Source organism: Gouania willdenowi, chromosome 4 (genome assembly GCF_900634775.1).
Source record: "Gouania willdenowi chromosome 4, fGouWil2.1, whole genome shotgun sequence".
In the NCBI taxonomy this organism is placed as follows: Eukaryota; Metazoa; Chordata; class Actinopteri; order Blenniiformes; family Gobiesocidae; genus Gouania; species Gouania willdenowi.
In genome coordinates, this window is record NC_041047.1 from 34,593,706 (window position 1) to 34,621,280 (window position 27,575).

General features: G+C 39.1%; 1 protein-coding gene across 1 annotated transcript; it reads left to right on the top strand.

The window, feature by feature from the left end:
• Nucleotides 1–8,062: 8,062 nt before the first annotated feature.
• Nucleotides 8,063–18,225, top strand: gadd45ab (growth arrest and DNA-damage-inducible, alpha, b). Its single transcript, XM_028444466.1, has 4 exons — nt 8,063–8,356; nt 9,619–9,720; nt 13,634–13,841; nt 16,330–18,225. The coding sequence occupies exons 1-4, from the start codon at nt 8,316–8,318 to the stop codon at nt 16,441–16,443; spliced, it is 465 nt and encodes a 154-aa protein (XP_028300267.1). The 5' UTR covers nt 8,063–8,315; the 3' UTR covers nt 16,444–18,225.
• Nucleotides 18,226–27,575: the final 9,350 nt, after the last annotated feature.

Sequence of the window (27,575 nt, forward strand, 5' to 3'; positions counted from 1 at the left end):
GACTGCAGGTCAGAGCGCTTTGAATGTATGTATTTTAACAACTAGAGCTTCTAAGTGTGACCTTTGGTTGTTCTATGACTGTTGAAGGAAGGAGAGGTTATGTTATTTAACTGTCTGCACCCAGAACCGCTGTCAGTAGGGAAAAGTTTGGAGGATGACGTGTCTGCTTTAGAGCTGTCTCTGTTTCACGCTGTGTGTGTGTGTGTGTGTGCGTGTGTGTGTGTGTGTGTGTGTGTGTGTGTGTGTGTGTGTGTGTGTGTGTGTGTGTGTGTGTGTGTGCTCTGTTGCCCGCGGTCAGTGACAGACCTGCTCCGTCACATCATTCCTCTCCTCCGGGAGGTTACCAATGTGCGGAAGCCTTGACAGGTAGTCGCGGTGTCGGATGAGGAAGTTGAACGGCTGAAGAGAAAGATACCATCGAGTCAGGCGACTGTTTTGAAAAAGGCCAGCTGGTGTCCTAAATGCTGTATAGGGTCGGCTTGACTTCTCCAGAGGAACCTGGCAGTAGCCTTTGCACAAGTCCAGTGTAGTGATGTATTTTGCTCCAGTAGGTCATCAATTCTTGATATTGGGTAGGCGTCAAACTCTGAGATTGAGTTCAGCTTCCTAAAATCAATGCATATGCAAAGAGACCCATCCTTCTTAAAAACAATTACTACTGGGCTGCACCATTCGCGTTTGTCTGCTCAATGACACCCAGCTTCAGCATCTCCTCCACCTCTTCTTGCAGCTTTGCCACTAGATGTTGTGGTACACGGTAGGGTTGTTGGTGGATCGGTTGGCCCTCCTTCAGGCGGATGACATGCTCAACTACTGTTGTTGTTCCAGGGCTGGCCGAAAACAGTAATGAAGTCTGCTTGAAGACTTGGAGAAGCTGGTCAGCTTGTACTGGAGTCAGATGAGCCAGAATTGGAGAAACAGTTGGTTCAGGAGGTAACAGACTAACATCCTCTTTGTCTTCCAGACCATCATTCAACCAGACCATCAGTCTGAGGGTCATGCAGGGTGGTTTTGAGTCCGGTGATGCCCAGTTGGTTGTAGAGGAGCTGCATCAGCCTGGAGGTGAAGTTTGTGCCTCAGTCGGTTAGGATCTGGTCCGGTATTCCCACCCTGGAGAAGAGTTGAACCAAGGCACGCACCACAGCTGGAGCAGTGATGGAGCGGAGGGGAAAAGCCTCTGGAAATCTTGTGGCATAGTCACATACGACCAAGATGTATTGATGACCACTGCTGCTTTTCACGAGTGGGCCCACAAAGTCCATGGCAATCCTGCAAAATGGCGTAGAGATAACTGGCAGGGGCTGCAGAAACGCCCAGTCGGACCTGCGGGCAGCAGAAGTTTTCTGACATGTGGGGCATGTAGTGCAGTATTTCTGAATATCAGAGTACATTGAGGGCCAATAAACCCGTGAACTAACCCGGAGGTGTGTGGTAACCTAAATGGGAGTGTGTGTGTGAGATGCCTGACAAGGTCTCTACACTTTGCTTGGATCACAAGCCATTTAGCTTCAACAGAAACACAGTAAAGCACATCATTCTCAATCATAAATATATCTTTTCCCACACAATCTCTGATATTCTCTTCAGTTACTTTGGCAAACAAAGGTCTCAATGTCGCATCACACTTTTGCAGCTCAGAAATATTTTCAGGTACATCCCACATTTTCTTACCCAACAAATCCTGTCTGACAGGTGGAGATACCATTAGTTGTTTCTCAAAGCGCCGTTGGCGGCATGATTTTCTTGGCCCCTTAGTGCCACCGTCACACAGACTGTCGAGGTCAGTGAGCGGTTGGACACCAGCTTCCGCTTGGGCTCTGGTAATAACAGGGCATGAAACATTGACATTTGCATCCAATACTCTGGGTTTTTCCACAGCAGTATAAGTCTTCCTTTCATTGTCATGTAGCAAATCTAAAAGCACTGGTAAGTCACATCCCAAAATGACATCAACAGGTAAATGTTCAACTACCCCCACTGTCATAAGATAGGGTTGTTCATCAATGGTAATGGTAAGATCACTTTTTGGATAAAAATGCTTATCACCATGTAAACACGAAATGTCTACGGTTCTGCTGTAGTCCATACTACCTACTGGTACCAGGCTTTGTTTAACCAGGGACATAAAACTACCAGTATCCAATAATGCTGTTACCAGCTGTCCATCGACTATCACAGTTTTAAGTTTAGTTTTCACAGCCATGTCCCCGTTTGAACTTACTTCAAGTCGGGGTGCATAGCAAGCCCTTGTGACTTTAGCTTTGCGTATGGGGCACACAGAAGCTTTGTGGCCTGGCTGCTGGCAGTAAAAACAAACAAGGTCCTTACCCAGTCCACGTTGGTTTGGGACATATTTGACATCACCTGAAGGTTCACGGCTGCTCTTCCCCCAACATGGCCCCATTTGAGGTAGCTTGAAGGATGCCCGTTGAGGTGTACCAATGTTGCGTGGAGTGGAGATACCCTTCCTCGCGTTCTGGTACTGTAGAGCCAGTCTGGCTGCAGGAAGACCCTCCACTGGCTCGTGCTCCTTTACCCAGGTCCTCACCTCCACTGGAAGCATCCGAAGAAGCTGCTCCATGATGATGGTCTCGCCGATTTCCTCCTTGGAATGCTGTTCCGGCCTGACCCAACGTCTGTAGAGCCCCTTTAGGCAGTGGTTGGTCTCGGTTGGATTCTCACCAGGCGGGATAGTCGTGGATCTAAACTGCTGACGGTATGTTTCCGGTGAGATGTCAAACTTTGTCAATAGGGCTGCTCTCAGGTCTGGGTAGCAGTGGGCTCTCTCTTCGTCCATTGCAGTGTAGACCTCCAGTGCCTTCCCGGTCAACAATGGAACAAGTCGCCAGGCCCATTCACAATCAGGCCACTTCCAAGTCTTAGCAATGCGCTCAAAGTGCAGCAAAAAGTTTTCAATGTCCTCACCCATCAGATACTGAGGAATTTTAAGGTCTTGATAATACCTCCATTCCGAATTTGGCTGCTGAGGTCCGCTGCTGGAACCCTGCAACTGAAAGGTAACAGTCTTTGTAGCCTCAGATGGGGACCTCTGATGTTGTTTGTGTGCCGGTGTTGGCAGGTCTAGCCTTGGGCTGCTTGCTGTCACGGTGCTAGGAGTGGCAGCAGGTGTAGGCCGGTTTGGAAGAGAAACCCTTAGGCCCTGGAGCTCTGCTATCAGGCCCTCTTCCCTCCTCTGCTGTGCAGCCATAAAGTCTCTCATCATGGTAAGCAGTTCACCTCCTCCTGTGCTGCTTGCTGTTTCTGGGACATTGGCCCCTGCTGAGGCTGATCCAGGTCTGGGCTCATTGGCTTCCTCCTCTGCTGCCGACATTACCTCCCAAACTGGATCAATCCATTCTGATTCCTCCTCCAGCAGCTCTCTCTGCTGGGAACGTAGTCCTGTGCGTGCTCTTTTGGGCCGGATAAACTTCTTGCGACTAGCCATCCCACTTCTGACACCATTTGTCGCGGGGTCCTCCCAAAAACACTCCAAAGAGTGGGCAAAACACAGGCATAGTCAGAAGATTTTAGTGATGTTGAATTTATTTACAGCCGGCCTCCAAAGGTGTAGCCCAGAAAAAACAAAGATGAAGAAATACTATTTACAATAGTTACAATGAAATAAAACAAACAAAAAAAACAAGTTGAATAGAGTCCTTCTGTGACTCATCAGACCAACTCTGTCATCACCTGGTGTTACCTGCTCTGTAACCATAGCAGCCTGTATTTAAAGTTAAAGCCCCTCCTACTGGGCGTCATCAATCTCATGATCTATTTTTCCCAAAAAATAGTTTCTTCTAAATAAACCATTCCACACATTGTCATCCCCATCATTAATTTATAGGTTTTTTAATTACCTATTTTAAATTAAATCAAAACCCCAAATAACACTTATTTTCCCCCAAGAACAATTAATATCTCAATTACCCGCATCATGTGACCATTAGTGGTATCAATAAACTATAAAAAAGGCGGAAGTAATGTGCCCCGTTTCCTCATCCATACATGGGACGACTGCAGGTCAGAGTGATTTGAATGTATGTATTTTAACAACTAGAGCTTCTAAGTGTGACCTTTGGTTGTTCTATGACTGTTGAAGGAAGGAGAGGTTCTGTTATTTAACTGTGTGTGTGTGTGTGTGTGTGTGTGTGTGTGTGTGTGTGTGTGTGTGTGTGTGTGTGTGTGTGTGTGTGTGTGTGTGTGGGGTTAGTTTGAGGGAGGGTCCGAGACGGGGGTCCGGGATGGGGGTGGCTACTGCTCGGGGGCGGTTACCAGTTACCACTCACTCCTTCCCTCTGTCCACAGCCACCACCAGTATACCTGAGCCTCACACTTGTCACCAGACTGGCTTGATTAAATACATTCATTTATTTAATTGCAATAACTAAACATGCATAGCTGTCTTAAAAAGATTACAGTTCTCGTGGTGTTGACCTTTGACAGCTTGTGCAGAAAAGTAAAAAGAAAAAAAAAAGAAACTGTGTTAAGCTTTAATTTTGAAACTGCACATCAGAATGACTTGAAACTTATAGGGTCACACCATGGGGTTGTTTACTACAACCCTGAAGTGGAGTCAGACAGTAATAACTGGGCATTTTCTCTAAAAATGATGTCAGTCATATGTAATAAGTCTCATTTTTTTTTTTTTTAATTTGATGGGATTTTATTTTGAAACTACACATCAGAATGTTTTGAAACTTATCGTGTCATACAATGAGGTTGTGTACTACAACCCTGAAGTGGAATTAGACTGTAATAACAGGGCGTTTTATTTAAAAATGTCAAAATTTTATGTAACAAGTCTCATATTTGAAACTTTGACAGGCTTTTATTTTGAAACCACACATCAGAATGTCTTGAAACTTATCGAGTCACACCATGAGGTTGTGTACGACAACCATGTTGTGGAATTAGACTGTAATAATAGGTTTTCTCCTTTTAAATTTAATCCAAAATCACATTTACTTTGTCCCATATTTAAATATTTGGTGGCATTTTATTTTGAAACTTGCTAGATGAATCTGAGTTACTTGCCAAGATTTTATAATATCAGTCTGAAGTGAAATTAGTCTGTAGAATCACATAGTTTTTTTTTAATAAAGTGAAATATTAGCAAAATGTCACATTTTAGAGGCATTAATATTAAAATCTACATCTGATTTGCCTGTAATTTTCTGAGTAACTGTGAGGTGGAGAATTATCAGTCTGAACTGAAGTTAGTTTGTCTAAACAGGGACTTTCATCTTAATGTATATCTGAATTATGATAATATTTGACTAATAAGTGGGCTTTTATTTCTAAATTCCACATCAGAAACTCCAGCTACTGTTTATTTTAATGTTGGACCAATTATACACAGATGAAATGTCATTGTCTCAATCTTCTAAGGCTTCAATGTGATCAGAATTAAAAAGGTAATCACATTTCTGTAAATAATCATTAAATTCATTCCTTAGATGCTCAATTATTACCTATGTACTCAATTAAAAGACTGACTGATGATTGAATCCGTGTCATATTGCAGACTGCCGTCATAAGTCTCTGCTTTTATTTTGAAGTCCGTCCTCCGACTGCATTACTATAAAACCGTCAATAAACAGGCACCGCAAATTAGCTGGTGGTTAGAATGACCGAGGACTTCAGAGTGGAGGCTGGTTTGACCGCAGTTATTTGCACCACAACCTGTGTAGCATTTTACATCAGCAAATTTAACCCAGAATTGTTTTTCTGGTCAGACTTTATTTGATAGAATTATCTAGATTTGAAACATATTTCACCATTTTGAGAAAAAATATTGAGATATGAGTTTTGGTTCATATCACCAGCTCTAGTAGGAATGTTCACAGCATTTCAATGTTAATAAAGGTCAACCTACCAGATTCTAATCACATAATTGTATTTAATAAGTGGTTGATAAGTGGGTATTTTAGATTTCTTGTACATCTATATTAAAGTATAAGTGATACTGGAGCTTGGTTGGGGGGTGGGACGGCTCGTAGCGGGCGTCTGAAAATTTCCCTTATTTTCAAATCCAAAACTTGACAGGTATGTTCTGAACTTTATCACGACTGTAAATGGTCTGCGTTATAAAGATTATCTCTTTATTGGATTCAAATTAAACCAGCGCGCAAAAGACATGTAGAACTGTGTGTGCGTCAGATGCTTGTGTAATAAATAACACCAAAAAGCTGATTTTTATCAATAACTTCAATGCACTTTGTGTTTTAATTAGACAACATATTTAATGTGACTCTCTTCCAACAGCTCAGTCTGTTATAGGCCTGTATGATATTATTTAATGTATGAGTGGGGTCAGGTTAAACTTTTAATTATTTTATTTTATATTGTATTTTATATTGATAGAATGTCCGTGCTAAATAAAAAATTTCATATTTTGAAATGATTTATTCTTTTAAGCATTAATATTAATGTATGCAATTGCAATGTTTTAATTTGAGTGATTAGTTCAAATTCAGAACAAGAAATGCAATGGGGGACTAATAATTTGCATAAAAATGCATTTTGGTGTTTCAGTTTCGGACCAAAAAATAATTTGTGTGCATCCCTAATAGAAACTCCTGCATCATGTTTCATGTTCTAATTAAAACACAAAGTACTTTGAAGTTATTGATGAAAATCAGCTTCTTGGTTTTATTTATTATCCAAGCCTCTACACACAGCTCTGTGTACATGTCTTTAACTCGCTGGTTTAATTTGAATCCAATCAAGAGATAATCTTTATAACGTGGACCATTTACAGTTGTGATAAAGTTCAGACGTGCACTGACAGCAGAGTTGTGGCACAAATATAACGCCATACGTGCCGTGCTTCAGATTGTTGTGTAGGGTTCCCACGGTACTACAGTGATGACGTGACAGAAACATAAAACATCAACTCTGCTTAGAAAAGTCTTCAGTGATCAGATGAAATAAATCCAGCCGCTCTGAGTCAGTCCACGGACACGTTGGTCCGTTTCCAGACAACCGCACTGTTCACGTCATCACAACGTTGTTACAGCTTGTTTTACGTGTTCTTTTGTTGTAGTGAACTGCCGTGAAGTGTCTAAACGCGTGTGCGTGCACTGTGTGTTGATGCACTGATGCATATTCTGACTGCTTTTAAAATGTGATCCCCCTAAAATAATCCCTGTTTTTATATTAAAAAAAACCTGTAATCTGATTACACTTTTTTTATTATACTGTCACAGTATACAGTTACATGTTTTTTGTATACTGATATATGTATACTCTCCGAGCCTGTTAATACATAGCGAGTGTAGTGACTAGTGAAAATGTAATTTGGACCTATAACCTAAATCCAACAGGAAGTCTGTAAATTGGAATTTAGCGGACCAATTATGGCTCTTTTCCTCAATTTTTGGCCTCCTCCTCTTTGGAGTTTAATTATTATTTTACGATTTTTAGTTTTTGTTTTGTTTTTTTTGCTTCCATACTGTCTGGTATTAGGACTACATTTTACATATGGGGTGTCAAACTAGGGGGCCACTTTAATCTCTAGTGGACCACAGATTTCAGCAGGAAGAAGAGCAATTTCAACATTAATGTGACCTAGTTTAAACTTCCAGGTATAATTTAAGAGACCAACAATATACAAGCAGTAATGTTCCTTGCCTTGGTTGTCAACTGCCGTAAAACAGCATTAAATTACATTCAATTTAAATTCACTTACATTTGCTTGATATTATGAACATTTTTTATTTAATTAAAAAGAACAATTAGAGAAAATTAGCAGGATTTTGAATTGTTTTTGTTTTTCCCATCAATTTGAGATTAAAAAATGACTGCCATCATGTGATATAAGCGTGGGAAATGTGTAAATGTGTATCCATGTGTATTTGGAGGAACTGAGATAATCAACAACTGAATTGTTTTGTAATTTACACAATGTTACGTGTTTTTTTTTTCTGTCACTTTTCCTTTCTCCTGCGGGCTGAGTTAGGTGCTCTAAAGGGCCGGATTTGGCCCCCGGGCCTTGAGTTTGACACTTATTTTAGATCTACTGTATTTATATGTTATGTAATGCTTTTATTGGACACAGGGTGTCGCTGTTACCACAGAAGAAGAAAAAGAAGAGGCTTCTATTGTCTCTCTACGTCACTGGGTTGCATGTGCTCCCACGTGACTGCCCCCACCAATCAGAAAGCTTTATGCAGATGAGTTCTCAGCAAACGGGCTTTTTCTGACTGAAAAATCAGAACCTGGAGACATAGTGAGAGAGTGTGAGGTCAGAGCAGCACTCACTGGACTTATTATTATATATTTAATATTACCAACAACACTTACACTACTGCAACATGACGTTTGAAGAACCCACCGGAGAGAACTCTGCAGAAAGGTGTGTGTGTGTGTGTGTGTGTGTGTGTGTGTGTGTGTGTGTGTGTGTGTGTGTGTGTGTGTGTGTGTGTGTGTGTGCGTGCGTGCGTGCGTGTGTGTGTGTGTAATGGTTGAGTTACAGGGTCAAAGGTCATATTGCATCAGTTAAACTCATTAAATAACTGCATCAGAAAATGATGAAACATTTTTCCTCAATTTTTATGAAAAAAGAGGAAAAACCAGATTTGAAAAAAATTATATATTTTGAACTATTTAAGTCTGACCATAAGGACAGTTCAGAGTTAAATTTACCACACACGCATTATTTAACAAACAGCTGATCAATATGTTTCACTTTTGCTTTTTCTCTTCTGAGGGACAGCACGTGTGAGTGAGTTCTGTAGTGTGGCTTGTGTAGATAAGGTCTGGGTTAGGACACACTCAGTGATGACAGGGTTTCTCAAATGAGGGTATGTGTACGCCAAGGGGTACGTGATGGCACTACAGGGGGGTCCTAGATAGAGAAAAAGTGGAACAGGGTCCCCCCAGGGGTGAGATGTCCATACATTATAAAATGAAAGAATAAATAAATAAAAATAAATCTATTCGGGAGCCACTAAATCAATGTTTTTCAACCTTGGGTTCGAATTTCTGAAGAATTGAAATATAGTTTGGAAATGTTCTTATTTGTTTTTAAATAAAAACAACACAGTATTAAGCAACTGTATTTCTATACTTTCACTTTGTGAAATTTAAATCTATTTCAACTAAACTGCAGTAAAAATTATTTTGAGCTAAAAAAAAATGTCTTTGGAGTCGCCAGAAAGAGATTTCTTTCAAAATGGGGTCATGACCCCGAAAAAAAATTGTGAACCTCTGCAATAAATACTGTTTAATTCACTTATTTATAAAATAAGGTTCTTTATAATATGTATCACTCATTCTATCATTATGATCTATAGATGTTTTTTAATAGTTTTATGAGCAAAATGTTGTAGTCGGACAAAGGGGGGACTAGGATTCAGAAATAAAAGAAATGAGGACTCGAGCCAAAGTTTGAGAACCACTGATCTATCTGACTTTACATGTTCTGAGAAGTAGCAAAAAAATTACTCTAAAACAAGTATTTTAATATAAAATAAAAAAATATCGATGTATGTAATATTGTATTTTTCTACATCACCAAGAAAACTCGTTTTAAATGTCGATATATTGTCCAGGCCTAATTGAGGTAAATGTTTGTATTATTGATAAATGAATGAATATGTTTTGTCTGTTTTTCAGGATGGAATCTGTGGCTAAAGCTCTAGAGGAGGTTCTGATGTGTGCGTTACCACAGGGTTGCATCACCGTGGGAGTTTACGAGGCAGCCAAGGCTCTGAACGTGTACGTATCTGATCACGTGTTCCTGGGGAGCTGGAGATGTTTCACCTTTGATCAAATCAGTGACTGTTTTACTTTAGATCAAATCAGTGACGTTCCATCTCAGATAAAATCAGTGAAGGTTCCACCTTAGATCAAAGCAGTGACTGTTCTACCTTAGATCAAATCTGTGACGTTCCACCTTAGATCAAAACAGTGACTGTTCCACCTCAGATCAAATCAGTGACGTTCCACATTTAGATAAAATCAGTGAAGGTTCCACCTTAGATCAATTCAGTGATGTTCCACCTTAAATCACATTAGACTGTTCTACCTTAGATCAAAGCAGTGACTGTTCTACCTGAGATCAAAGCAGTGACATTCAATCAATCAATCAATCAATCTTTATTTGTATAGCGCCAAATCATAACCAATGGTATCTCAAGACACTTTACAGTAGAGCAGTCTTAAGGACGGACTCTTCATTTTATGGATACACACATATGCATATATACGTATATACACATACATATGTATCCCACACCCAACATTCCACCTTAGATCAAAGCAGTGACTGTTCTACCTTAGATCAAATCAGTGACGTTCCACCTTAGATCAAATCAGTGACGTTCCACCATAGATCAAAGCAGTGACTGTTCTACCTTAGATCAAATCAGTGACGTTCCACCATAGATCAAAGCAGTGACTGTTCTACCTGAGATCAAAGCAGTGACATTCCACCTCAGATCAAAACAGTGACTGTTCTACCTTAGATCAAATCGGTGACGTTCCATCTCAGATAAAATCAGTGAAGGTTCCACCTTAGATCAGAGCAGTGACTGTTCTGATCTAAGATCAAATCTGTGACGTTCCACCTTAGATCAAAGTAGTGACTGTTCTATCTGAGATCAAATCAGTGACGTTCCACCTCAGATCAAATCAGTGATGTTCCACATTTAGATAAAATCAGTGAAGGTTCCACCTTAGATCAATTCAGTGATGTTCCACCTTAAATCAAAGCAGTGACTGTTCTACCTTAGATCCAAATCAGTGAAGATTCACCTTAGATCAAATCAGTGACGTTCCGCCTCAGATCAGAGCAGTGACTGTTCTACCTTAGATCAAATCAGTGACGTTCCATCGTAGATCAAAGCAGTGACTGTTCTACCTGAGATCAAAGCAGCAACATTCCATCTTAGAGCAAAGCAGTGACTGTTCTACCTTAGATCAAATCAGTGACGTTCCACCGTAGATCAAAGCAGTGACTGTTCTACCTGAGATCAAAGCAGTGACTGTTTACCTTCAATCCAAATCAGTTACGTTCCACATTTCGATAAAATCGGTGAAGGTTCCACCTTAGATCAAATCAGTGATGTTCCACCTGAGATCAAAGCAGTGACGTTCCACCTTAGATTAAAGCAATGACTGCTCCACCTTAGAGCAAATCAGTGACGTTCCACCTCAGAGAAAATCAGTGACGTTCCACATTAGATCAAAGCAATGTGTGTTCCACCTTAGATCAAAGCAGTGACTGTTCCACCTTAGTTCAAATTAGTGAAGGTTCCCCCTTAGATCAAAGCAATGACTTTTTTAACTTAGATGAAATCAGTGACGTTCTACTTTAGATCAAATCAGTGAAGGTTCCACTTAGATCCAAGCAGTGACTGTTCCACCTTAGATCACATCAGTGACTGTTCCACTTTAGTTCAAATCAATGAAGTTCCACCTTAGATCAAATCAGTGACTGTTCCAACTTAGATCAAATCAGTGAAGTTTCACCTTAGAGCAAATCAGTAACGTTCCACCTTAGATCAAAGCAGTGAAGGTTCCGCTTAGATCAGAGCAATGACTGTTTTACCTGAGATCAAATCTGTGACGTTCCACCTTAGATCAAAGCAGTGACTGTTCTACCTGAGATCAAAGCAGTGACATTCCACCTTAGATCAAAGCAGTGGTGTTCAATCTTAGATCAAATCAGTGACGTTCCTTCTTAGATCGAAGCAATGTTTGTTCCACCTGAGAACAATTTAGCGATGTTCCACCTTAAATCAAATCAGTGTTGTTCCACCTTATATCAAAGCAGTGACATTCCACCTTAGATGAAAGTAATGACTTCTCCACATCTACCTATAAAAGCAAGTGCGTGTGTGCACGTGCGTGTGGAGCAAATATTTCCCCGACGCGGTGCGAGTTCGACCTGAAACTTGGTCAACGGGTTCCAAATACCCCAAGTGTGTGTATCTGTTATTATGGAGTAATTTGGTCATTTCAAAATGTTTATTTTAATTTTATTTCACTTCTGGACGGCCCCGAAATGACACCTATTCAGCTGACCTCAGAATGTGAGGGGGCGCTAGCGCATCATCTATATCTATTTCACTACAAAGCTCCTCACCCGAGCAAGAGTCACATGTGCGGCCAGAGCCAATCACTGCGCACACAGCCAAGCAGTCACGGACTGTGGACACACAAGTGAGAGAGAAGAAGATAGTTTAGAGCGAGAAACAGGAGCTCTCTGAATAGATCCTATGAAACCATCAGCCACTGGTGAGTCTTTTGCAGACACGTTTCCCAACCTGTTCAATGGAAAACTGTGTATTCTCTGTGGTGCCGTGCATGAAAGTTAAGCTCTCGGTTCGAAGGTAAAGAATTATTTTTGTTTTTAGAAAAAGACAGCGAATTGTAGATAATAGTTTAATTTACTTACTCACTCATGTAGTTTGGAGCTTTACGTTTTGTTTTGCGCAGTTTTGTTACTTTTCTGATTGGCGCTACAATGTCTATGGAGTTTGGTTATCAGCGTCTCAAACATTCACGGGAACACACACACAAGGTATTTATTTATTTATTTATTATAAAAATATACTAAATGAGTAAAATAAAACAAAAAAACTATACAATATTTATACAAAAAGTACACAAATTGACTCCAGAATCACTCTACAATGGCAAAAACACTTACAAAAAATGTACAAAAAGACAACTGAAAGATAAAAAAACACACCAAATTACTCCAAAAAACATACATTAAAGAAAAATACAAAAAACACACAAAACTAAATATTTATAGAAAAAATACACAAAATGACAACAGAATCACACACCAATGGCAACAAAAAACTATAATTATACAAAAACACAACAGAAAGATACAAAAATACACATAATGACTCCAAAAAACATACATTACAAAAAAAATAAATAAAAGTGAGTAAAAAAAACTACAAACACATTTATCATGTTCGTGTCTGATAGAATTAAACCAGGGAAATCATGCACTATTTTACATTACACCCAAAAATATACCCCTTTATGACAATACAGAGTACAGTGTACACCTCTATGTACATACAACCTTCAAACACATACTCATTTGGCCATAATTACCTCCACTTAAGCTCCCACATGAATGCATACTTCCGATGGGCACTGTACTAGTCTATCTATAAAAGACGGAAACGTTGTGCGTGTGTGTGGAGCAAAAATCTCCCCGACGGCGTGTGGGTTTGACCTGAAACTTAGTCAACGGGTCCCAAAAACCCGTGTGCATCTGTTATTTTGGAATAATTTGGTGTAACAAAATGGTCAAAACGTTAATTTTATAATTACGGCTCCCTCGGTAAGAGCGCGGTATTGAGCGCACTACTTCCGGTTCCGGTTTCATGACGTCACCGTGTCGCAGTTTGTTTGGGTTAAAAAAAAAAAAGGTCAATATTAAAAACGTTTTTGTATTGATAAAAGTCATTTAAGTTAATATTTCATGGTTATTTAATATTATTCCCGTGACTCCAAACTTACTTTAAATCTCCGGTCACGGACTTCACTTCCTCCTTCGTCCTGACGGTCGTTAGCCGATTATATGACAAACATTGTGATTCTTCAGACAGTGATGGTTCCACCTTAGATCAAAGCAGTGACGATGCATTGCTTCTTGCAGAGACCCAGATAACGTGGTGCTGTGTCTGCTGGCTGCAGACAACGAGGAAGACGTGGCTCTGCAGATCCACTTCACTCTGATCCAAGCGTTCTGCTGCGAGAACCACATCAACATCGTTAGGGTCAGCAACATGCGGCGCTTGGCAGAGATCCTGGGAGGAGTGAAGCCTGGAGGGGAACCCGTGGACCTGCACTGTGTGCTGCTCACTGTAAGTCATCAATAGGGGTACAATTATTTTTATTTTATTTAAATTTTCACCTTGTCTGCATATGCTTTGAAGGTCAACAGTATATATGTAGTTCAGCGACGGCAATGCATGTTTTGTTGTTACAATTAAACTAGTACAGTGCCCGTTGGAAGCATGCATTCATGTGGGAGCATAAGGGGTGCAATTTTCCTGGTTTAATTCTGTGGGACATGTGCATGACTTCATCATCACTTTTATATGTTTTTGTTTGGTGTATTTTTCTGTAACATATGTTTTTTTGAAGTCGTGTATTTGTGTATCTTTTGTTGTATTTTTGTGCATAAATGTTTGCTTTTTGTGTAATGTATGTTTTTTAGTCATGTGTATTTTTGTATCTTTCTGTTGTGTTTTTGTGTATTTTTTGTGTAAATATTTAGTTTTGTGTATTTTGAGCCATTTTCATATTTTTGTTGTATTTTTCTGTAATGTATGTTTTTTGAAGTCATTATGTGTGTTTTTTGTATTTTTCAGTTGTCTTGTGCATTTTTTGTATAATTACTGTTTTTTTTTGTTGTGTCGTGTGATTCTGGAGTCATTTAGAGTATTTTAGTTTTTTGGTTTTTTGTGTGTAGTTTTGTGCATTTCTGTTGTCATTTTGGTGTATTTTTTGTATAAGTATTTAGTTTAGTGTATTTTTCTGTAATATATGTTTTTTAGTATCATTTTGTGTGTTTTTTGGAGCGTTTTTGTATGTTTGTGCATTTCTGTTGTCGTTTGTGTACTTCCTGTACAGATGTTTAGTTTTTTGTTTTACGTCATTTGTGCATTTTTGTATATTTATTGTTTTTTGTTGCATCCACGTGTACCTGTCTAACGTTCACTAAACGTATCTATTGTCAGTAGTTAGATGTAGAGGCAGGTGTGACGTAAGTGAAGCTGCAGTAATCAGGTGACCTTCACTATGTAACATGTAAACACTTAGATCTGACTGTAACACTACAGTCACTACCACGCTATGAATGGGTGTAGTGACACAGACTGTAACCAGACTAAATGGTGGTCTGTTATACACACACTCACATACCTGCACACATGTCACACAGACGGTGATCGATAGTGAAGCCCACCTGATGGAGTGTGAGACTCTAATCTCCTCTATTGTTTCTCTCACACACATGCAGTCATTGCACACACCGGAAGTGAGCTGTGCAGTGAAATAGATATAGATGGTGCGCTAGCGCCCCCTCACACTCTGAGGTCAAAAGATGAATAGGTTTCACTCGCCGTGCCGTCCAGAAGTGAAATAAAATTAAAATAAACATTTGGAAGTGACTAAAATTACTCCAAAATAACAGATACACACACGGGGTATTTGGAAGCAGTTGACTAAGTTTCAGGTCGAACTCACACCACGTCGGGGAGATTTGCTACACACACACACACACACACACACAGACCATCCTGAAATTATATTCTAGATAAATTAATTTATTTTATTGCATTGTGACCATCACCAACCCTCCCTAAGGGAGGGTAAACAATAATTTATTATAGGGAGGATATAAAAAGAGAGGGCAGTGTTACACCTGGGTGAGGGGGAAGGGAACAGGGAAGAGAGAGTTAGGGTAGGAAATGGAAGGGGTGGGTAAGAGTCGACTGTTTTAAGGTGAGAGTGAGATGTGAAGTTATATGCCGTGAAACAAAACGCTGTTTTGTTGCCCTGCATTACTTTTAATCTGATTGGTCGGTTAAAATGATTATGTTTCATAAAGTGTAATCTAGAACAGGGGTTTTCAAAGTGTGGGGCGTACCTCCACTGGGGTGTGCCAGAGTTTTTTAGGGGAGGCGCGGCATGCAAGAAAAAAATAAACCCAAAGAAATTGTGGTAATCTATCTCATAAAAAGCAGAAGAACTTTTTTTTTTCAAGTATATTGCTATACGCTCTCTCACCACCAGGGGGCAGGAAGGCTTGTTCCGTGAATAGTCATGTCATTGCGTACAGAATGCGTCTCCTTTCTACACATGACTAAACTTTAGCACCACCTGGCAATGTGGTAAAAACTCACAGTTTTTAGGAACGAGTCTCCAACTTGTCAAGAACATTAATTCTAAATTTCATGTGTATATTATGAACGCAGTAGGAGGAGTTTGCTTTTAAAGACAAAATTTAGAAAAAGTGCTAAATTTGGCCCGCTTAGTTCAAATTGACTTCCTGTTGGATTTAGGTTATAGGTCCATAATATATTTTTGCTTGGCACGATCCACTGCATATACCAACGCCATCCAGCGAGTTCAAACCTGTGAAAAGTTACAAACTCTAGGTGGCGCTAATGAGTCATGAAAGTGCATCAAAAAAACTACACGTTAAATTTTTCACAAACGTGTGTGTGTGTGTGTGTGTGTGTGTGTGTGTGTGTGTGTGTGTGTGTGTGTGTGTGTGTGTGTGTGTGTGTGTGTGTGTGTGTGTGTGTGTGTGTGTGTGTGTGTGTGTGTGTGTGTGTGCTGTAGAACCCTCAGTCGTCCCTGATGAAGGACCCCGCCCTCAGCACAGTGAGTGGGTTCTGCAGAGAGAGTCGGTTCCTGGACCAGTGGGTTCCCGTGGTCCACCTCCCCGACCGCTGAGCCTGGGGTGTGTGTGTGTGTGTGTGTGTGCGTCTGATGGAAATGAACTGCACATGGTGTGTGTTCATGTTGTATGGAAACGTCTCGCCCAGCGTGAGCAGGAAGGAGGAGAAACCACGAGTCAGCGCGTGTTCCCAGGAACGGTGACTCAGCGGATTCCTGGAGCGCGCCTGTGAAAGGATGTGTTTGAGGGGAAACACGTGTGAGGAGGAACAACCCAGCTGTGAAGAGATATGGACCACATTAGCATTAGCATTAACTACTACTAGACACTCTATATTTATTAAACAGTATTTAAAAAGTGTCACATTGATATATTTAAAAGGGAACGATTTTAACTTTATCATTATTTTTATCATTATTATTTCACGGGCAATGCAATTTTCAGACCTGTCGATCATGGAATATTTGTGTGTTTTATTAATTTAATAAGTTATATTTATTGTGCATAGATGACAAGTTAAATTAAATAAACAAAAGATTTACTGTCTTTGATGTCCAGCTCTGACCAGTGAAACTGTAGGAGAAATAACATACTGTACATAGGTCAAAAGTCCAAAATCTAAAGGTTTTTCATGTTTATTATGTTTTGTTGCTTAAATAAATACTTATGTTCAGACTTTGGCACGTTTTGCACAAAATATACTCTGGTCAAATGTTATTTCTAGCTTTGCATTGGATGTAATTACAAAGTAAAACACGGTTATTGAGGGCTGCTGGCCTACATTTAAACTTTTTAAAATAGATTAACTACTTACTGTAATGATAATCTATGTCAGCGTATTAGGGCCACATTCAAATAAAAATAAAAACTGGGCACTAAGACATTAGAGTCGTAATATTTTGGGAACAAAGTCATATGTTAATGAATCTTAATCGTTGTTGATGTTCATTGAATTCTGAGAGTTATACCATTACGAGATTTTAAATATACAATTTTATTTACGCAAAATTATGACTAAATTACAACTTTATTCTCATAACATTATACCTTTAATCTGGTTGTGCTCAGATTTCTTTATATTTTATTGTGTTAATAATCAGATATTTATATCAGGGAAAGTTCATTTAAAAGCCAACATTAAACAACCTGCAGCCCCTGCTTAGAGCTATATAACATAGATAAAACATTGTCAGGAAGCTAAAAGCTAAAGCATGTCATTCTTTATTAAAAAATAAAGTAGTTCAATTATTGTTTCTACAGCCTAGGTTCCCAAAGTGGGGTACGGGTTCCCCCAGGGGTACACAAATTGTCATGGGGGTAGATTATTAAAGAATAAACATTGTAAACTAGAATATTAAAGATATACGTATATAGCGCTGTGGTGGCCTAATGGTTAAAGAAGCGGGTTTGTTAGCTCACCCTAACCCTTAACCCCAATCCAGCTGCTCCCTGGGGGCCTGCAGTTATCAGCCCACTGCCACCCCTTTAGGAAAATGGGTAAAATGCAGAAAATAACTTCACTACGGTAATGAATAAAGGTTTCATTACTTTTTATTTTACATTATTTTTATTTTAGAAATGGATCAGCAGTCAGGAGCCTCCACGCATTACAGATTATTATTATTATACATTACTCCTCAATAGGATAGGAATAACTTAGAGTCATGTTTTACTGTTGGGTGACATTACATCAGGGCTTTCAACCTTTTTGGGTCGTGACCCCTTTTTAATATCACACATTTTGGCGTCTCCAGAGACTTTTTTCTTTCTTTCTAGAATTAATAATGTTTGTCGTTGCCAAGAACAGTGAGAAAGATGTGCATTTTATTTAAACTATATTTAAGGCAAGGCAAGGCAAGGCAAATTTATTTATATAGCGCATTTCATACTCAAGGCAACTCAATGTGCTTTACATGATAAAACATTCAATTGTTTAAAATCAATAAGAACATTTAAATCAATAAGAACAATTAAAATCATCAGTAAAATCAATTAAAATCATCAGTAAAATCATCATTACATCAACAACATGACCAAAAATCTCTCTCTCAATCATATGCAGTAGAGAAAAAAAGTGCCTTTAACTTTGATTTAAAAATGTTCACATGTGATGCTGACTTCAGCTCTGCTGCAGTTTGTTCCACTTCTTTGCAGCATAACAACTAAACACAGCATCACCATGTTTACTGTGAGCTCTGGGCTCCACTATCTGACCTGTGTCCATAGATCTGAGAGACCTGCTGGGTTCATACCTGACTAACATCTCACTGATGTATTCTGGACCAAACCCATTCACACATTTATAACCAGCAGCAGAACTTTACAGTCTCCTCTGAGGCTGACTGGGAGCCAGTGTAAAGACTTTAAAACTGGACTAATGTGTTCTGATCTCTTTGTTCTGGTTAAGACCCGAGCTGCAGCGTTCTGAACCAGCTGTAGATGTTTGATGCTCTTTTGGGGGATTCCTGTCAGAAGACCATTACAATAGTCCAGTCTGCTGGAGATAAAAGCATGGACCAGTTTCTCCTGATCTTTCTGAGTCATTAAACCTTTCACTCTGGAGATGTTCTTTAGGTGGTAGAAGATGTTTTTGTGATAGATTTGATCTGACTGCTGAATGTAAGATCTGAGTCAATCAGAACACCAAGGTTTTTGACTTGGTCTTTATCTTCTAAAGATCCAGACTCAGATACTTGCTGACAGCAGTCCTCTTTTCCTTGTTACCAAAGACAATCACCTCCATCTTGTCATGGTTTAGTTGAAGGAAGTTTTCACTCATCCAGCAGTTTACTTTTTCTAAACAGTCACACAACACCTCAATGGGACCATAGTCATCTGGGTTCAGTGATAGATATAGTTGTGTGTCATCTGCGTAGCTCTGATAATCAACCTTACAGTTCTGTAAAATTTGTCCTAAAGGAAGCATGTAAAGGTTAAACAGAAGAGGTCCAAGAACAGATCCCTGAGGAACCCCACAGGACATTGGTAATCTGTCAGATTCAAAGTTTCCAATGCTTACAAAATAGCTTCGCTCCTCCAAGTATGACTTAAACCATTGCATTACTTTTCCATTTAGTCCAACCCATGTTTGCAATCTGTGCAACAAAATTGTATGATCTACAGTGTCAAATGCAGACTTAGATCCAATAGAATGAGAACAGATACTTTTCCTGAATCAGTGTTCAACCTTATGTCATTGATCACTTTGATCTGATCAGTTTCTGTGATGTGATGAGAACGAAAACCTGACTGAAATTTATCAAATATTTTGTTGAATGTTAAGAATTGACTCAGTTGGTTGAAGACCACCTTCTCAATGATCTTGGCCATGAATGGAAGGTTCTGATTGGTCTATAGTTAGCCAGTATAGAGGCATCCAGTGTTCTCTTTTTTAACAGAGGTTTAACAGCAGCTACTTTCAGGGATTTTGTTACGGTGCCTGATTGGAATGATCAGTTAATTATCTGATACTAATCAGTGATAAATGACTTTACAACAGTTTTAAAGAAGTTTGAGGGTTTTGTGTCAAGGCAACACGTTGATGGATTCAGCTGCTGAACAGTTTCCTCTATTGTTTTTGGGTTCACTGTAATAAACTCTAACATTGTAGTTGACTCCTCCCTCAGTGGTTGAAGCTGTTCAAGCTTTTTGTGATTTTGCTGGTTTGTTCTGATGTTTGACTTTATTGATTGTATTTTTACATTGAAATATACAGTAAATTCATTGCATTTTCCAGCTGACAGTAATTCAGGGGCTATCTGATCTGGGGGGTTGTGAGCTTTTCAATTACAGAAAACAACGTGCGAGAGTTGTTGACATTTTTGGCAATAATTTCAGAAAAGTATTGCTGCCTTGCTTTGAACAAGCCATCATTGAATTTTCGCAGACTTATTTTGTATAGTTCTAGATGAATTTGGAGTTTTGTTGATCTCCATTTACGCTCAGCTCTTCTACAGTCAGATTTCAAATTCTGCATTATCTCAGTCCTCCTCCAAGGTGTTTTCTGTGTGTTTGGTTTTCTCTTAGTTTTGATTGGAGCCACCACATCTATGACATCATAGACTTTTCTATTATACTCATCCAGAAGATCATCAACTGTCTCAGCACTCAATGTTGGTGTCATTGCTATGGCTTCCATAAACTGTGCACTTGTGTTGTCATTTATGTACCTTTTCTTTAAACACACATAACTAGGGGGAACAGATGTTACAGTCTCTAGGTCAAAAAAGACACAGAAATGATCAGATAGAGCTAAGTCTCTTACATCAACAGCAGAGATATCAACACCTTTAGAGATAACCAGATCCAAAGTGTGACCTTGAGTGTGTGTCGGACCAGTCACATGTTGTGTAAGACCAAAAGTATCCATTAAAGCATACAGTTCTTTGGCAGTATTGTCCATGTTATTGTCTACATGAATATTTAAGTCACCTGTTATTATTAAAAAGTTGTATTCAGTGCATACAACTGACAGCAGTTCAGCAAACTCATCCATGAATTCTCCAGAATATTTTGGGGGTCTATAAACGACTAAAAACAGAACTCTTGAATCACCCTTCAGTAAGAATGACATATATTCAAAGGAGATAAAATCACCAAATGTTATTTCTTTGCACTGAAATATTGATTTAAAAATGGCAGCAACTCCACCACCTTTCCTGTAAGTACGACACTTATTTAAATAAATAAAGTCTTGTGGTGAACTTTCATTGAGAATAGTATTACTGATACCATCATTCAACCATGTTTCATTAAGAAATAAAAAGTCCAAGTGATGTGTCAAAATAAAATCATTAATTATTAGTGACTTGTTAACAAGAGATCTAACATTAAGAAGAGCTAATTTTAAAGACTTTACTGGAGACACTGGTGGACTTTTTGGATGACATGTTATAGGAGTCAAATTTTTATCTCTATAAAGCTTTTTGCTTTTCTTTAATTTCACAATTTTACCTGTGTTACCTGTCACCACAGGAATTAAAGAAAGTGAAAGTATAGAATACAGTTGTTTAAGTTTGTTCTGTGTTGTTCGAATTTGAATAAAATATAATGAAAACATTTTAAAAAATACTATTTGAATCCATATTTTATTTATTATTATAAATTAGACATTTCAGGGGACCTCATTTGAATTCCAGGTGACCCCACATGGGGTCACAATGCCAAGGTTGAAAAACATTACATTATTATGTGTGCAAGAGTTGGGGTACATGGCTTTAGGTTAAATGTCTGAATAAAATAACGGGTTACTTTTCAAAATAAAACACTTCAGATTATATTACAAGTAACTACATCACCAAAACGTCATAATGTGTAAAAACAAATTCACATCCACTATATTGTTTCCTCTCATACTGTAACTCACTGTAAACTGCAGCAACTTTGATTTAGTTCATGTTTTACTGGTTTTACAGTTTTATCTCTTCTCTGTTGATAAAAATGTGTGTATGACAAATCCAGAGTCCAACCTTCTTGTTCTCCTTCGTTAGGAATACTGACCTGTTTATCTGTTTATTGTTTATAACACAAACATTTAACTGTGTTCTCACGCGATTATATAAATATCATGAGAACTGATCTGTCTCGTGATGTCACAGTCGTTCAAACGGAGAGCACCGCGGCGCACTCAAAACACAACCGGTGTGAAATACCGGACGGCGGACAGCGGTGAAATACCGGATCGGTGCAGTGGAGCAGCGGAGACGTATCCAGTGGAATTAACCCGGGTTAATGTTAATATAATTACATATTTGACCTGTTGCAGGCGTCAATTTCCTTAAAATCAACTTTCTACTTCCATGAGAACTCAGCAGAATCCAAGCATTTGTATATTTTGAATATCCAGTTTCACCATTAGTGAATATGAGCGACACAGTCCTTTGCTACCATGTATTCTGGTCTAAATACTGTATATTGCTGACGAGATTAACAAGTTCTGATGAACTACGGCTTGGCCCGCAGAACGTCTCCACGTCGGATAGTACGTCCCACCTTCTTAAGAATTCAGTCAAATGACTCGGTTCCATTGAGTAAAAAAGGTCTCCTAGAGGCTCTAGACCAGGGGCGCTCAATACGTTGATTGTGATCTACCAGTCGATCGCAAAGGTAGTATTGGTAGATCGCATGACATCAAAAAATAGACGTCATTGGCTGATGTCAGCCTATCATCCATCCCGTCAAAAAAGCGAGGGCTTAAAATCGGAGGTAACTCGCTGACTAGCTTGTTAGCTTTGCTGCACTTAGCGTCGTTGTTTGCGCATGCACGGTGACCTAAAGGTCAGCCTATCAGCCATCCCGTCACTTGATTAACATACAGGGCAGCCAGTCAGATAACTACTGAATTTTTCTGACCTTTAGGTCTCGTGCGTTTGCCTCATCTGCCAGTCTGCCATCGCAATACCAAAGAAAGGAAATGTGGATCGGCATTTCCGGACTGTTCATGGAAAATACGACACCGAAAGCGAGCTGAGAAAGTGAATGAACTAAAATCCCAGTTGTCATTTTTCACACAACATACTTCAAAAGCAAAAGTTACCACCGAAGCATCGTTCCGGGTGAGTCACGTCATCGTTAATAACATGAAGTCCTTCCAAGATGGAGAGATGGTAAAAGAGGCATTCGTTGAAGCAGCTGACTCATTGTTTCGAGACTAAAAATAAGGCAGAAATATTATCTTCAATCAAAGCTCTGCAGCTTTCAAGAAGTACAGTTACACGGCGCTGTGAAGCCATGGCTAAGGATGTAACCCAACAAATGTGGAAGGACATCGGAGATTGTGAGTGTTTCTCACTGAGGTTGGACAAATCTACTGACGTGAGTGACACAGCTGAGATGTGCATTTTCATTCATATGGTGTTTAGTGATCTCACTGCAAAAGAGGAGCTATTAACAGTACTTCCCATGAAAGAACACACGTGAGGAGAGGACATATTTCAGTCGTTTGAAACTTTGAGAAAACTCAGCTCCCAGTGTACAAATTGGTGTCTTTCACCACGGATGGAGCATCCGCAACGGTTGACCGCGTGAATGGATTTATTGCCAAGTGCAGGCAGGACGATGCTTTCCCAGACTTCCTGAATTATCATTGTATAATCCACCAACAAGCGTTATGCGCTAAAATGCTCAACATGAAAGAGATCATGGATGTGGCAACAAAGATGGTTCTATTCGAGCCAGATCTCTTCAAAGACAGTTATTCTGTGCACATCTGGAGAAGGCTGACGCCGACCACGCTGAGTTGTTGCTACATACTGACGTGAGATTAAAAAATTAAAATTAAAATTAATTAAATTAAATTAAATTAAATTGGGCTTTAAGCCCATCATGTATATATGTTGTTACACATATATATTGAAATTTGTCCTCTGTTCCCGGGATGGGAACAACTAGTTTTTTGGGGAGTGGTGGTCTAGTGGTTAAGGACGCTGGCCTTGTAATCAGAGGGTTCCCGGTTCAAGCCTCACCTGGTCCATCACTGTGGGATGTCCCTTAACCCAGAACAGCTCCCCAGGCGTCGCAAAATGGCTGCCGACTGCTCCTCAGGGATGGGTTAAATTGCAGAGGACAAATTTTAATATATATGTGTAACAACATACTGTATATACATGATAAATAAAGGCTTAAAGCCATCAAAGGAAATTCCTGCAAAGATTTGGAGATCTCTGTCCTGAGATGAAGGAGTTTGTCTGTGTAGCTGGACATGCAGAAAACATTTTTAACTGATCTGAAACATGTTGAATGACCTTAATCTACAGCTGCAAGAAAAAGACAAAACAGTGATCGATATGATCAGCTCAGTTAATGCTTTCAAACAAAAGATGCAACATCTCTCCTCAAAGCTGCAGCGCCATGATTTGGCAAATTTCCCGAACCTGGCGTCAGAGCTGGAGACGCGTGCTCTAGACATCCGCTCATAGAATATCCATGTCAGATTACAGCCTGATTCAACGAGCATTAACCGAGGAGTAGTCATCTGAAAAAATTTGATGGCACATATGGAGTATTCATACATTGGTATGTGTCAATGATTCAGCACCACCAACCGTCAAATAAATGAGAAATCAAGTTTTGTTTCTTTTTATTTTGAGGCCCCAAATTGAAAATAGGGCTCTGAGCATCAACGCGTACACATCTATAGATGATATTTACCAAAATGCAGCTCAATCTCTTCATGAATAACAGAGGAGTAGTGATTTTAACAAGAAGAAGAAGAAGAAGAGGAGTCCGGTAGCTCGGCCTAAAAAGTAGGTGTGAGAGAAAGTAAATAAAAAAGCTGCAGTGAAGATGAACCCAGAAGTTATGGAGGTGTGAACAGTGAACACAATGAGTCACGTCTCTATTACTATAGAGATCTACTGTGTTTAGCTCCACAGCAGTGGAGGTCCATGAATAGACACTCATAATAGAGATACACACACCTGCTGATTGGTGGAGGGTGGTCACATGGTTCCTGCAACAATAATTTTGTCTTCTTTTTCAATAATAATTTTTTTGTTTTTTTTGTTTCTTTTTTTTTATATATACCTTTTCTGCACATGATGTCAAAGGTCAACACTACAAGAAGTGTAATCTTTTTAACACAGTAATGTATGTTTTGTTATTGTAATTAAATAAATGCATTTATTTTATTGCATAATTGTGACCATCACCAGCCCTCCCTAAGGAAGAGTAAGGAACACTTTATAATAGGGAGGGTATAAAAAGGGAGAGTAGTGTTACACCTGGGGGAGGGGGAAGGGAACAGGGGAGAGGGAATCAGGGAAGGAAATGTAAAGGGTGGGGAAGAGTTGATTATTTTAAAGTAAAAGGGAGATGTGTAGTTGTAGTTGTGTATATTGTGCTTATTGTGTTGTGTAATCAAACCAGTCAGGTGACCAGTGTGTAGCTTAGGTATAATGGTGGTGGGTGTGGTCAGAGGGACAGAGTGAGTGGTAAAACCTAAAACAGATATTTAGGATCAACGTGTCTAAAGTTAAGCCCAGTTTTATCTACAGTCTAAGACATGTCAGTGTATCATTGCCCCCCCCCCCCACCCCCCACCGCTGCCCCAGAACCAAAGACGCAGCCAGGCTAGCCAGGCTAGCCAGGCTAGCAGAAAGAGCGTTCAATTGCAGCCCTACGTTCAATTGCCTTTGACATGATATATCACACAACAATGTTTTGATCAATTTTGAAATTACCGAAAAAGGGGGTGCCGCTCCGCCCCACCCCCCTTCAAAAAGGTCTCTGAGAGGCTCTTGACATCTGCTCATAAAATATACATTTGAAATGACAGCCTGATTCAACAAGCGTTAACGAAGGAGAAGTCATTTTAAAAATGGGGCACATACGGTATAATGGGCCCTAATTACAGTATATATTGGTGTGTGTCAATGATTCCGTACAACCAACCGTTTGACTTGCAAATAAATGAGAAAATTACTTTGTATCTTTTTTTTTTCTTTTGGGGCCCCCTTGGGATCCCCCTGGGTCCGTTCACGAACAACAAAGGAGTAGTGATTTTAACTAGTGTGAAGAAGAAGAAGAAGAAGAAGAAGAAGAAGAAGAAGAAGAAGAAGAAGAAGAAGAAGAAGAAGAAGAAGAAGAAGAAGAAGAAGAACCAGTCTAAAGAGTCATTCAGTAATAAATTACAGCTGCTGCTTAGGAACGACTAAAATAACCTTTATCACAGTTAATGTTTGCTCTGTGATCACATGTTTGTGAGGAGGTCAGTCTGAGCTGCGTCTAGTTTAAGGTGACCATATTTTAAATTACTCAACGTTTTCTTAAATCTACCTTGTAACGGCAAAATACAATATAGTAGAGATGTTATTGTCCATAAGGTTTGAAAAATAATTTGTCTTTATAACAAAAACTTTAAAAAATGAATCAAATCAATCACCTTTATTATACATTATGATAATCTGTCCTTGAAAAATCTCATATAAACTTTCTTAAAATCTATCAATCGTTGAAACAATGAGAACATCTAAATTTAAATAAATACTCAATGCTTCCAGAACATTAACTATACACTTTAATAAATAAGTGTGAACGTTTCCATCCCATGGTCCCATGCTGACTCAGCTATATTCGGTCTGTTGTCAAGGAGACGGGAGGTGATTAGGTCAAGACCAGATGATGGAAACGTCACCTTCACTTCTTATGTTCCTCTCTGACTCTCCATGGAGGTTTTATCATGCAGGAGGATCTTCTTTATATTTATGAAATCAATCCACCAGTATTTGGTCTCAGAATAATAAATGGAGCCATGCTCTCATCCATCTGATGGACGTGTTTCCCAACAACTGTGATAGATGTACAGTAAATACAGTGAAAACCAGATATTTACATACACGGTGTAAAAAGACTGATTTTTTCTCACTGTGTGACATGAAATCAGAATAAACTTTTTATATTTGAGGTCAAGTAGGATTTTAAAATGATCTCTACTTGCTAAATGTCAGAATAATGAAAGAAGGAATTTTTTACGCATTTTTTTTATTTAGTGTGCTGAAAGGCAGAACACTCCAAAAGAAACATAAACAGACAGATTACAGTTTTCTAATGCACACTAGGACAAATATCTTCATTTTCAGAGACCTGTCCTGTGGTCTGACTAAACTAAAAATCAACTGTTTGGCCTAATGACTGTTATATTCTGCTCTTAATATACAAAAGACCACAGAATACCTGTTGAACCCCACTGGGTATTACAGTTTTAATCAGAACTTACACACAGGTACATAACTGGGCTGTAACCAACAAGCTTTCTCCCACTGTGTTCACACATATATCGTCCATGTTGCAACTGCAACTCACATCTTAACAATAGTTCCTATTGTTGCATATTTTCTCTTTTGAAAAGCTAGATGTTTTACATAATGGGAAATATACACATATACCACTCAATTATTCAACACTTAACTGTAAATGTTACTTGGCAGTAATAAACTAAAATTTTCTTTCTGTTTGCAGAACTGAAATTGTAACCGACAACCTGTTTTTTATAAGGAGGCATCATATGAATTAACCAAAAATGAATTCACAAACTTAAAGGCATTTATCTTATTATCTTGAGTCTGGATCTTTAGAAGATAAAGACCAAGTCAAAAACCTTGGTGTTCTGATTGACTCAGATCTGACATTCAGCATCAGATCAAATCTATCACAAAAACATCTTCTACCACCTAAAGAACATCTCCAGAGT

Excerpts from the sequence above, each read along its gene's own strand:
- gadd45ab (XM_028444466.1), top strand. The coding sequence starts at position 8,316 with ATGACGTTTGAAGAACCCACCGGAGAGAACTCTGCAGAAAG. Across the intron at positions 8,357-9,618 it reads GGAGAGAACTCTGCAGAAAG|GATGGAATCTGTGGCTAAAG; the intron begins GTGTGTGTGTGT and ends TCTGTTTTTCAG. Across the intron at positions 9,721-13,633 it reads GCAGCCAAGGCTCTGAACGT|AGACCCAGATAACGTGGTGC; the intron begins GTACGTATCTGA and ends TGCTTCTTGCAG.